Source organism: Vanessa cardui, chromosome 27 (genome assembly GCF_905220365.1).
Source record: "Vanessa cardui chromosome 27, ilVanCard2.1, whole genome shotgun sequence".
NCBI lineage: Eukaryota > Metazoa > Arthropoda > Insecta > Lepidoptera > Nymphalidae > Vanessa > Vanessa cardui.
In genome coordinates, this window is record NC_061149.1 from 1,643,590 (window position 1) to 1,656,263 (window position 12,674).

Genomic DNA, 12,674 nt, shown 5'->3' on the forward strand with positions numbered 1-12,674 from the left:
ATAGTAGGACACAAATTAGATGTAGCATCGGAAAATGCAATGGAATGAAATTAAAACCGATCACTGCCGATTTACACAACCAATAGAAATAGCTCCCTCTCGCGCCATTCGACGCTATTCGTCGCTATAGATTCACGCGTCAGAGAAAACAAGTGCATGTAAATCGACGCGTCAAATTGACGAATATATTAGGTCATATGATATTACAAGTTATTACGTTTGTGCAAAGATCATATTCGCATGAGAAATAAATACTGATAATTTGGGAGAGCGTACTCAATTCGGATGTGATCGGTTTTACGAATTTTGCCGATGCGACATCTAAGTTGTGTCGTACTATAAATGCTTATGATTTCAGAGCGTGTGGTGTTTTGGAAACGATAAGAATATCATCGGCCGGTTTTCCATCGAGATGGCTTTACCAGGATTTCTTCCAAAGGTTTGTTTTAAAATATTATATAATCATATGCGATCTATAAGAGATGTTTTATTATATTTCTACTAAAGTTCTGACAAATTTATATCGACTGATTAGTGTTGAAGGGAGGTAGCAAGTCCAAATGTCGAGACTAATACTGTCTTCACAGATACCGCCTGCTGTGCCGGTCTAAGGACATCGACCGCGCGAACATTAAGAAGACGTGCTCGATAGTGCTGGAGCGCCACGTGAAGGACCCCGACAAATACCAGTTCGGCGCGACCAAGATATTCTTCAGAGCCGGACAGGTATGTAGAGTATTTTAATATAACGTTAAACTTACATGGACTTAGGCTGACGTGGATATTTTAGATTTAATTTGCTAGTGTTTAAAATAAAAGTAATAATTATTAATAATAAATATAAAGGAATAATATAACTCACTATTAGCTATTGCTGCTCGTCTTGACATCGTTCGGCTATTTTAGAAATTCTCTAAAGTATGGTTTTTGTGAAACATGAACCGTTTACGTTGCGTACGCAAAAAAAGATGTCTCAAAAGTAATAAACTTTCGTTTCGCAACATTTCCATCGATACCCCGGCCCTCATTGGTCGAAGCATGATACGGCTTATCCAATGGCCTATCGGACAATGAAATTACGTTTCAAACCGGACGTTCAAACGCAATCAAGCTGTCCACCACTCAATATGAGTACATTGACCCGATACGGCTTATCCAATGAACTATCGGACAATGAAATTACGTTTCAAACCGGACGTTAAAGCACGCAATCAAGCTGTCCACCACTTAGTACATTGACCCGGCCTCGCAGGTGGCGTTCCTGGAGAAGGTGCGCGCAGAGCTGCAGCGCTTGTACTGCGTGCGCGTGCAGAGCTGCGTGCGCGGCTTCGTGGCGCGCCGCCGCTACGCGCGCCTCACGCGCGCACTGCGCGGTTTGCAGGCGCACGCGCGCGCCTTCCTCGTGCGCCGGTGAGCGCCGCCGCCCCTGACACTTGCTATGCGGCTCCTGCGATACTAGTCTCATTTTTATCTTTTCATTCAATAGAAAAGTTCAGGAGATTCGTCGCAATCGCGCCGCCATTAAGATACAGAGGAACGTTCGTGGTTGGCTCGCGCGCACCAAGTACAGGAGGCTGCGCAAGCTGGCTATTGGCCTGCAGGCGCGCTGTAGAGGCTACCTGGCCCGAAAGCTCTATAAAAATAAGAAGATTCTTAAAGTGGTAAGAAAATATGTACATTGTTCGTTGGTGACAAAAATGGTCCTTCGAGCCGGATAAACACTCAAATTGATTACAAATTTTTAGACGATTGGTTTACAACGCTACGCTCGCGGCTACCTCGCGAGGCAGAAGGCTAAGAAGAAGAGACGACAGATCGTCATATGTCAGTCTGCGGTACGTACTCACCGTACTCACTACATATATAATATGTGTTCTGTGTACCGACGTCTGTATGTGTGACTGGCGCGCAGGTGCGGCGCTGGGCGGCGCGGCGGCAGTACAAGCGGCTGCGCATCGAGGCGCGCAGCCTGGACCACGTGAAGACGCTCAACAAGGGGTTGGAGAACAAGATCATCAGCCTGCAGCAGCGCCTCGAGGACGCGCTGGGCCGCGCGCGCCGCATCGAGCCGCTGCAGGCCGCCATCGCTGAGCTAAAGTAAGCGCCTCCCATCTCCAAACCTCCAGCCGCTCCGCGATTTCTTTCTGCGACATCACGTTTTCGCAGGATTTCATCTCCGACCAGTACGTCTCACCGCTGAGCATTTCGTTGACGATGCGAGGCAGTGAGATGTGCTGACGACGCCGCTGAGGAGTGCCTCTGAGACCCCACGCGGCACTCTCACTCAGGATGTGTCGACTGGCGCTCCTCACTCGTGTCAGGAGGGTGACCTGGCCCTGCCCTGTCTCTGTTCAGTTATACTTTAACACTGACCCATTATTTAAGTGCACTTCATAATTGTCTGCGTGTTGATCTTTCACGGCTGAAACACTGATCCGATTATTTTGGTAGTAAACTTAAATCCTTACGAACACAGACGTTTTTTTAATTGATCCCTTACGAGGATATTTGGGAAAATTATGGTGCGCTTTGAAAATAAAGACACGCGTTCAACTAATCAATACTATAATTTTATAAATGTGAAAGTAACTCTGTCTGACTGACTGTCGCTCTTTAAAGACCAAACCAATGAACTGAATTTGATGAAATTTGTTATGAAGTACACTTGAAGTCAGAGGAAGGACATAGGCTACTTTTTTGCCTAACACGTTTTTTTTATGTTATAACTTGGCGGACGAGCATTTGGGCCACCTGATGGTAAGGTATCACCATCACCCATAGACAATGACGCTGTAAGAAATATCAACAATTCCTTACATCGCCAATGTGCCACCAACCTTGGGAACTAAGATGTTATGTCCCTTGTGCCTGTAGTTGCACTGGCTCACTCAGCCTTCAAACCGGAACACAACAATACTGAGTACTATTATTTGGCGGTAGAATAACTGATGAGTGGGTAACCTACCCAGACGGGCTTGCACAAAGCCTACCAAGTACTGATGAGTGGGTGGTACATAAAACGTGACAACCAATCACTAAAACCGGAGCGAAGCCGCATACAACAACTAATCATTAATGAAATGTATATGTAATCTTTTAGAGCTAAAGTGGAAACACTGAAACTCGTCGAGGTCGAAGCGAAGGTACTCAAAGTGGACATCGTGAGCAAAGACAACCTCCTCAATACGCTGCGCGTTGACATAGCGAACGAGAAGGAAGCCAATAAGAGGCTGATAGAAGAGAAGAGAGCTATAGAAGAGGAATATAAGAAGCATAAAGAAATATGGGAAGCGGAGAGTGAGAAATTGGCAAATGAGCTCAAGAGTAATAAAGAACATTACGAAATGGCTATCGAGGGTGAGTTACATATATACATTTTTTTTTGTTGACGCAGGGTAAATCTTCATAGATATACGACTCCTGGGGGGGAGGCCGGGTTATGTGAGATTGTACTCACTAAAACCCCCTGCGATGGCCGCCACAGCACGGAAAACGGAGAGGCTACGGGATCTTTCGCAGCACGTCCGCGGCCTCTCCCGTGAACATATATACATATACTCTATTCTGTGCCGTACATAGAGCGGTGCCATCGTGCCCAGGGCACAGGGTGTAGGCTCTCGGGGGCGCAAGAATAGACAGACTGGGCAGGACTATTGTTAAAATTCCGCTGTACCCCTAGTACTTGATTCCAATACAAACGTACTTACATGCTAGTATCATTAAAAACATACATCGCGCTCATTTTTTGTCAGCGCACGAGTATTTGAGTTTAGTGTTTGTCATTAATGGGCAACGCATTTGCAGTAGTGAACCTGCGTTTAAGTTTTAGTGAGTGAGACAGTAAAATAGGCAAAGGGTCTGCTTACATAGGGCGCAGTTATAGAAGCTCGTACAGGGTACAGAAAAGGCTATTTATGGCACTGACTCTATTCCAACCATAACAGGAAATAAGTTAAATAAACAACATTTTACAGACGTTAAATAAACATCATTGGTCGAGAGCTTGATTAGTCTGTAATATTCACTTTGGATTTGGCGCCAAAAAATGGCGCCAAAAAATGGCGCTTTGTTATTCACGAAACTGTGAATTTTGAAAGTGAAATTAAAGTGGAAATAATTAATTGTAATAGTGTTGTATTATAAGTAAAGATATATTAATCATTCCATGTTAGTAGTGCAGAGGTATTAACAAATCGCGTGAAATAAGTTAATTTATGGTTTGTTTACATTTTTTCCTACTTCCATTGGAATATGATAAACAGTTGAGTGACTGAGTTTCTTTCGCCGGTTCTTCTCAGGTCATGGTATTTTCTTTTCTGAACCGGTGGTACTGTTTCAATTGAACATCAGTAAGAAAGTGTAATACTTTGAAACAAATGAAAATCAAAATAACCTTTATTCAAGTAGGCTTTTACAAGTGCTTTTGAATCGTCATTTTACAATCTATATTAAGTAAAGCTACCACCGTTTCGAATTGTAGATTCTACAGAGAACCGATAAGAAAGTCATAGACAATAAAACGCGATGAGTTAATTTCACTTTCTATACAACAACAACAAACAACAACAACATCAAATTCTCACCTCTCCATTTGAGGAAAAGGTTTTTTAACATATTCCACCACGCTGTTCCAATGCAGGTTGGTGGAATACACATGTGGCAGAATTTCTATAAAATTTGTCACATGCAGGTTTCCTCACGATGTTTTCCTTCGACGCTGAGTACGAGATGAATTATAAAGAAAAATTAAGCACATGAACCAGCGGTGCTTGCCTGGGTTTGAACCCGCAATCATCGGTAAAGATGCACGCGTTCTAACCACTGGGCCATCTCGACTCTTTACTTTTTTTCTTACTTACTTTCTATACAAAACAAGTTAATTAATACTTTTATCTCTTATCACTCGCTATCTATCACTTATTATGTCCCAAGGGGAAAGGGGGTTACTGATATCTCTTACACGATTAGATACATATTATCAATAATTGATATATCTTGCTCATGATTGGAGGTAGAGATAATTGCTTTACGAATTTTTGTCTTTATTAATTAAGTACAAAAATGATTTGCTTCGGTTTCACGATGGAATGTTTTCACATTAAATATCATTGAACGTGAGTTTTAATAAATTTGAATAAGTTTTTTTTTAATTACAACCCAAAATAGTTCAAGAGCCTATAACAAACGGTCCACAAAAATGAACTTTTTTATATGTACTAGTGACAGTAAATAAATATAAAATGGTGATACCACCGGATTCGATGGTGATGGAAACGGAAGTGTCAGCTACCATTGGTCATGGACCGTGGTCCAAAGAGTTCGAGTCAAGAGCCCAGTTTTGGAAAGGTTAACAATATTGACCCATTGACCTACATATAAAAATCATCTTATCTAGTACATTATGTATATTTATTGTAGCATTCAGTATTTTAAATGATAGATGTTATAATTTTTTTTGCATTATATTAATGTAATATGCATTGTAAACGTGTAATTCTTATTTACATAAGAATTATTTACATTATATCATTTATTATATACAAATATGAATTTTCCGATCCTCTGGGCAAAAATAAATAAATAAAATAAAATTTTAGACTTAATTTTAATTAGTTTGCATCGGTAATAGATTAAAAAATATATTTGTTTTGATGACACTTTAGCGTTGACGCTCTTTATGAAAGAGTGGCCTTAATTTTAAATATTATTCTTATTATTCTATTTATATTACATATATTTATATGTATCTAATTAACTACTAAGTTTCTTGCCGGTTAGAATCTACATTCCAAACCTAAACTTACTTTTAATACAGATCTGTAATACTTGTAAAATAATGTACTTTAATTTTATTAATCAGTAAGTTTTTTAACCTTTTTACATTTTGTTGTCGTAGTAAGCAAATTATGATAATTATATGATATATGTTTTAAAATTAAATGCGTTAATAAACAGAAATCATAAAAATATTGCATTAGCTATTGCAGAGGTAGTATCTTATACACTACACATATTCGAAATTTAATATAACTAAAATGTATTTGTTAGCCGAGATGAGTCAGTGGTGAGAACGCGTCCATCTTAACCGATGATTGCGGGTTCAAATCCAGGCAAGCACCACTAAATTTTCGAGTGCTTAATTTGTGTTTATAATTCTCATACTCGGTGGTGAAGGAAAATATCGTGAGGAAACCTGCATGTATCTTATTTCAACGAAATTCTGGCTATGTATTCCACCATATGTTCCAAATCTTCTACTCAAAAGAAGAGGAAAAGCAATGGGAAATTTACAGGCTTTTAATGTAATGTAATATATTATTTACAGAACGCGATAAGCAACATGAAGCTGAAAAGAAAGCGCTGTGTCTCGAACTGGAATCGGAGAGGCAAAGTCGACAGAAGTTGCTGTCATCTCAATATGAACTACAGGAGCGTTTCGACTCTATTCAAACCAGGTACCACTTTAGATTCTATTCTGAATAACCACTCTACAATGGAACGCAGTCATTTTTATATTGAAAATAGATAGGCTGCCTGCCAAATGGACTATCTGATTTTATTAATCTTCGTGAGTTAAGTCTACATATATGTAGACTACTATGTTTATATGTTTCTGTAATAATAGGGCTCACTCGTCCTATAAGCTGGAACGCATAGTGCAAACCGTTTGTCTATAGATTACCCAATCTGTTGAATGGGGCATATTTAGACGGGCTCGCACAAAATCCTACCAATAATAAATGATCATATATAATGAGACGTTTTTTTGGCTGACATGGTCCAGTGTTTAGAACGCGTGCATCTTAATCGATGATTTCGTGTTTAAACCCAGGCAAGCACTTCTATATATATGTGATAATTTGTATAATTCATCTCGTGCTCGGTGGTGAAGGAAAACATCTTGAGTAAACCTGCATGTGTCTAAAAGTGTTCTTTCTTTCTTTCTTTTCTTTCTAATTTCATCGAAATTCTGCCACGTTTGTATTCCACCAACACGCATTGGAAAAGCGTGGTGGAATATGTTCCAAACCCTCTCCTTAATGGAAGAGGAACCCTTATCCCAGGAGTGGGAAATTTACAGGCTGTTACTTTACACGCCAACAAAGTGTTATGGACCAGTCAAAAATTAGGTGATTGTATAAAACAGCTGTTTTCTGTCTCAGAGCTCCAGTGCCCAAAGAACATAGAAGATCACTGTCAGATGCCAGCACTAACTCCCAGCAGGAGATCACCGTTGAAGATGTGAGTTTTTATTTATCGAGTTTGCTTTACTAAACCAGTAATTAATTAGTTTAACATTGATCTAGCTAAACATAGTAATTTATGATATATACTAAGACCATATTATCTTTGATTATTAACCAATAGGCTATTTGATTGGTTAAGGAACCCAGTAAAAGTAGATTATTTTATTTGTAGTACATATTTCCTGAAAAATATCATATTAAAAATTCCATACTTAAATAGCGCGCGAAAACGCTACAATATGGCGCTGCAGTGGGGTCGGTGTCGTCACTTGCCTGTATTGTAATCTGTGGTACATACAGTAGGTAAACGAGATTAACAAGCAAGTGACGTCATCATAGAACCAACCAATCAGGAGCGTTTTGTGTCACATGACAAACGTTTAAAAATATGCATTCAAAAGTCCATAAATAAAGGATTTTTGAATAAATTAATTATTATTTTTAACTTTAGTTAATCATTAAAATTATCTTACAATAATTGATACTTTACTTTTCGCCTTGTCAAATAGCCTATTAATATGGATTTTATAAATTTATATAGTTCATCTGTATTAGTAGGTTATTAGTTCTTTCGTGGTAAGGACGTAAGGTAGATTTTGAGCTTTTTAAACTACACAAGCAAAGTCAGGACACAATATTCTATAATAGATATTTTGATAACAATTGTAGGATTTTATAACCTATGTAATTATTGACAATTTCCTTGCTGTTAAATGATTGAATATAACAATCTATTAAAATTTCGTCTGATGTCTTGCGCATGCGCATGTTAATCGTGGCTCGCTCTAGGACTTCGGCTACGGCTCGGTGCGCTCTGTGGAGTCGTCGCGGCCGGCGCTGGAGGCCGTCAACTGGTCCGCCGGCTCCCACAATGGACCTGCTCCGGTGAGGATATCTGACATCTCCTCATCAGGCCCTTATCCTGCTTATTTGATGACGAGTCTCTTCAGTCCCTTATCCTACTTATTTGACCAATCAACTCAACTAGCATACCTAGTCATCCCCCTTGACAAAGCTTGTGCATGTTAATTAATTTACCAAACACAAATAGCCTCAACATAGTGCAATCTACAAATTGGGATTGAACTATTCCAATGTTCCAATAATATAAGAAACAAACTTGTACCCCATCTTTCCCCTTGCTTACGTTGCAGAAAACCTGTTGCCTCTTCAGCCCCTTACCCTACTTATTTGATAACCAGCATACCTAGTCATCCCCCCTTAAAAAAGATTGTGCTTGTAGATTATTTTACCAAGACAACTAACACAAATAGCCTCAACCCAGTACAATATCCACGAATTGGCATGGCATTATTATAATGCTTCAATAATATAACTTAACAAACTTGTATCCCAGCTTTCTTTGGATAATGATATACCCATGTATAATAAACTACCAAGATATATAATCAGCTACAATTAACAAACACTTAAAATTAATCTATAAACATTAAAATAATATTTTTTGAATCAAGATTACTGGACCAAGGCTGATTCCAATACAAAACTGATTGACCAATCATTGTGAATACTAAAATAATTGTTTCTGGTTATTTAAAAAAGTAACTTTCTTCTAGCTGCCTTAAAATATTGAACATTCAATATTTTTTGGATTCACTACCAAGCTCTACTACAATGTATTGATATGGTCCTAAGTCTATATAAAAAGGCGTATATCTGCCATGAGTTCGTAAAGTAACACCGCATACCTGAGAAGGATCTACTATAAAAAGTCACTGAGATAATATTGATCAGATGAATCTTCGTCCACAGATGGCAGACGCCGGTCTGGTCCTCCGCATGCAGAACAGGATATCCGTGCTGCAGAGCGAGCTGTCCCGAACCGCCAAGCGCGCCGCCGACCTGGAGGAGAGGCTTATGAGTAAGACGGATGTATACCTTTCTCTTTCGCTCGCATTACCATTTTTATTTATGTGAACAATGTCGCTTAATTGGAAGATGTGATACAAATTAAGTATGGTTAAAGATACTTTATTTCTCAAAAGAAATTACATTTCACTTACTTGAGAAATTTATGACTATAAACATTTTTTAAATTATAACTTCGACAATCATAATAAATGTATCACTAGTTTAACATATAATAAATTTTGCTTTAAACAAGAAATTTAAAACATACCCTCAAAGCAACAATAATTGTGTACAAAACAGCGATAAGAAATGCAAACTCATAGACACAGAGTAACAAAAACAGTTTGATCATCAGTTATTTATTTCATACTTTATTTTTATTCTATTTAATTTTATTTAATTTTTTTATTTTTGTATTAACTTAGTGTTGGTAAATTACAAATACAAGCCACACTTACCCCCCCCCCCCCCCTCTGTAATGTACAAAATGAAGCTTTGACTAAGGAACGAACTCCAAGATTCCTCTTTCGATAACATCAGTATATTTAAATGATATAAATTAATATTTCAGATCGTATGACGTCACCGCCCTCAAACCCGGACACCGACAGGTTCAGGGTCGAGGAGTTGGAGATTGAGAACAAAAAGTTACGGGAACACTTGGAGAGGCTGCGCTCTGCTGACACGTCGCAGACCTCGCGCGAGATAGTCGGTGAGGACTCAGTACCAATCCCTACCGCAGAGGACAATCATTAGGGTTATCCAAACTCCGAGGTTGTCCAGTGGTTAGAACGCTTGCATCTTAACCGATGGTTACGGTCTCAAACCCAGGGAGCACCACTTATTATTTTATAAAATAAAATTTTATGAATAATAAGCAATGGTATTCTAATAAACAGTTATGTTAGAAAAAAGTGTGCCGCGTCGGGTACTGTTTATTTTACATTTCGTTACAAGTAAAAAGGATAGCTTGATAACCAGATGTTTTAATTACGCAAAACGTATTACTACGTAATTATGATGTATTATAACGTATTACTACGTAATAAGACTAAAGGCAAACGTCCCAATTAGGACGTTTTCTAGTCTTCACTTTTTGCGCGTTTATAACATATCTGTTTACTAGAACATCATTGATAATAAGTGAATAATAATATTTTTATTATTCATGTGCTTAATTTGTGTTTAAATTCATCTCATGCTCGGCGGTGAAGGTAAACATCGTGAACAAACCTGCATGTGTCTAATTTCATTAAAATTCTGCCACATGTGTATTCCACCAAGCTGCATTGGAACAGCGTGGTGGAATATGTTCCAAACACTCTCCTTGGGCCTTAGCCCAGCAGTGGGATATTTACAGGCTGTTGTTGTTGTATCCAAATTGCATTGCACTTACTAAACCATTACGGTCGACTTTTATTATATTCGTAGGCAATTATTTATAATTAATTAATTAATTTCAGAACAACTAAGCGCCATGCAGGAGGAGTTGGATCGGCGTCGCGACGAATGTATCCAATTGAAGAATGTCCTAACACACCAGGTTAGTTCCAAACTATTGTTACCAACTTGACTCCAAAGCAGATATTAAATGAACTATTTCTGTACTAATATTTGATGATTAGCTATTTTTGTGGCTTCAGAGGAATTGAAACAATCTTATATGTCAAGGTAACTAAGTAACTGTATTATAATCAGTCAGTACTTCAATAATGCGCTGTTTTCGTTTTACTATTTTTTTATTCACAGTTATATTCACTCAACAAAAGCCTATATATAGTCTATGTTTATTCTGATCGAAAGTATCAATCTCTTCTATATAGTGCCATACTAAAATGTTTCGATTAAAATATCTTTGTCTATAATATAATACATTACACTCAACTACTTCAATTGTACTCGCAAAGTTCAAATAACAGTGTCGACGATAACAAAGCGCCATTTTTTGGCGTCAAATCCAAAGTTAATCATCATCCTCCTGCCCTTATCCCAATTTTATTTGGGGTCGGCGCAGCATGTCTTCTCCTTCCATACTTCTCTGTCAGACGTCATCTCACAAGTAACTTTCTTACTAACCATATCGTCTTTCACACAATCCATCCATCGTTTCCTTGGTCGTCCTCTAACTCTATATCCATCCACATCCATGCTCAAGGCCTTCCTCACAATGTGTTCCTCATTCCTCCGCATTACACGCCCATACCATGATAGTCGCCTTCCACATAACTTCTCGGCTATCGGTGTCACTTTCAAACTTCCTCTTATGTACTCATTCCTTACTCTATTCATTCGCGTAACACCACACATTCCTCTCAGCATTCTCATCTCGGCAACATGCAATTGTCTTCCAAATCCAAAGTGAATATCATAGACTAATTAAGCTCTCGACTAAAGATTTGACGACCTCCGTGGTCGAGTGGTGTGTACACCGGTTTGCATGGGTACGCCACTCTGAGGTTCCGGGTTCGATTCCCGATCGAGTCAATGTAGATTATCATTAGTTTTCTATTATGTCTCGGGTCTGTTTGTGGTACCGTCGTTACTTCTGATCTTCCATAACACAAGTGCTTTAGCTACTTACATTGGGATCAGAGTAATGTAATGTGATGTTGTCTCATATTTATTCATATTTATAATGACATCGCATCAATTTGCTGTCAAATTGTTATTTGACTTACGTCCTTTCGTGCTCGAAATAGACAGTAAACGACTTCAATATGGTATACAGTATACAATAATGCTTGAAGTTATATTTTTATGTGGACACATCGTATGTGAAAAATGTCCAGCATTCGCTCAAGTTTAAAATGGATTTTTTTCATGATATAGCGAGCCAATGGGCTGGTGACAAAAATAAAACACTATTTGTAGCCGGCGGCTTCGCTCACATTTTAATAGGTTATTTGTCGTGTGGTAGGCAAAATAGTAACCTATGTCCTTCCCTGGAGTTAAAATAAGCTTCATACCAAATTTCATCAAATTCAGTTCAGCGGTTTAGTTGTGAAAGACCGACAGCCAGATAGAGAGTTACAACATTTATAATACTAGTATAGAGGTATAGATTCCTTATAACGCCAATGTGCCACCAATCTTAACTAAGGTCTAATGTCACCTGTGCTTGTTGCAAGGGCTCACTTACCTTTCAAATTAAAACACAATATCTGTTATACCTACAAGTACAGCATGGAAGTATGTACTTTGCAATTAATGAAACTTATAATTTGTAATTAAATAAATAAATCTCGCCCTATAATATCACGTCAATTAAATCTCAAAATATTTATAATTCAATATCGTAATCAGGCAAAATGGACTTTCAGTATTTACAATTTAACTAAAAATGTTAGTTTCCTAGATTTCAGTAATACACTTTCTTTTATTTTAATGACATACAAAATATACTTTATTCAACAAAGCTTTTCCTTTTGAATTATCAAAACTATATTATGCGAAGTTACCACCGCTCCACAATTTAGATTTTACCAAGAACCGACAAGAAACTCAGTATTTTCTTTTTCACAACATAAAAAGTACAAATTTCTGTTAGGTAAATAC

General features: G+C 38.1%; 1 protein-coding gene across 2 annotated transcripts in view; it reads left to right on the forward strand.

Moving 5' to 3' along the window:
* Window positions 1–12,674, forward strand: part of LOC124541016 (unconventional myosin-Va) — a 70,921-nt gene that overhangs the window by 35,227 nt on the left and 23,020 nt on the right. For both annotated transcript variants that reach the window (XM_047118789.1, XM_047118790.1), the window contains exons 14-26: window positions 359–439; window positions 588–726; window positions 1,253–1,410; window positions 1,487–1,661; window positions 1,746–1,835; window positions 1,913–2,097; window positions 3,101–3,357; window positions 6,326–6,455; window positions 7,164–7,242; window positions 8,037–8,132; window positions 9,021–9,129; window positions 9,691–9,831; window positions 10,583–10,662. In XM_047118789.1, coding sequence (XP_046974745.1) covers window positions 359–439; window positions 588–726; window positions 1,253–1,410; window positions 1,487–1,661; window positions 1,746–1,835; window positions 1,913–2,097; window positions 3,101–3,357; window positions 6,326–6,455; window positions 7,164–7,242; window positions 8,037–8,132; window positions 9,021–9,129; window positions 9,691–9,831; window positions 10,583–10,662 — 1,720 coding nt within the window. The remainder of the gene's footprint in view (window positions 1–358; window positions 440–587; window positions 727–1,252; window positions 1,411–1,486; window positions 1,662–1,745; window positions 1,836–1,912; window positions 2,098–3,100; window positions 3,358–6,325; window positions 6,456–7,163; window positions 7,243–8,036; window positions 8,133–9,020; window positions 9,130–9,690; window positions 9,832–10,582; window positions 10,663–12,674) is intronic.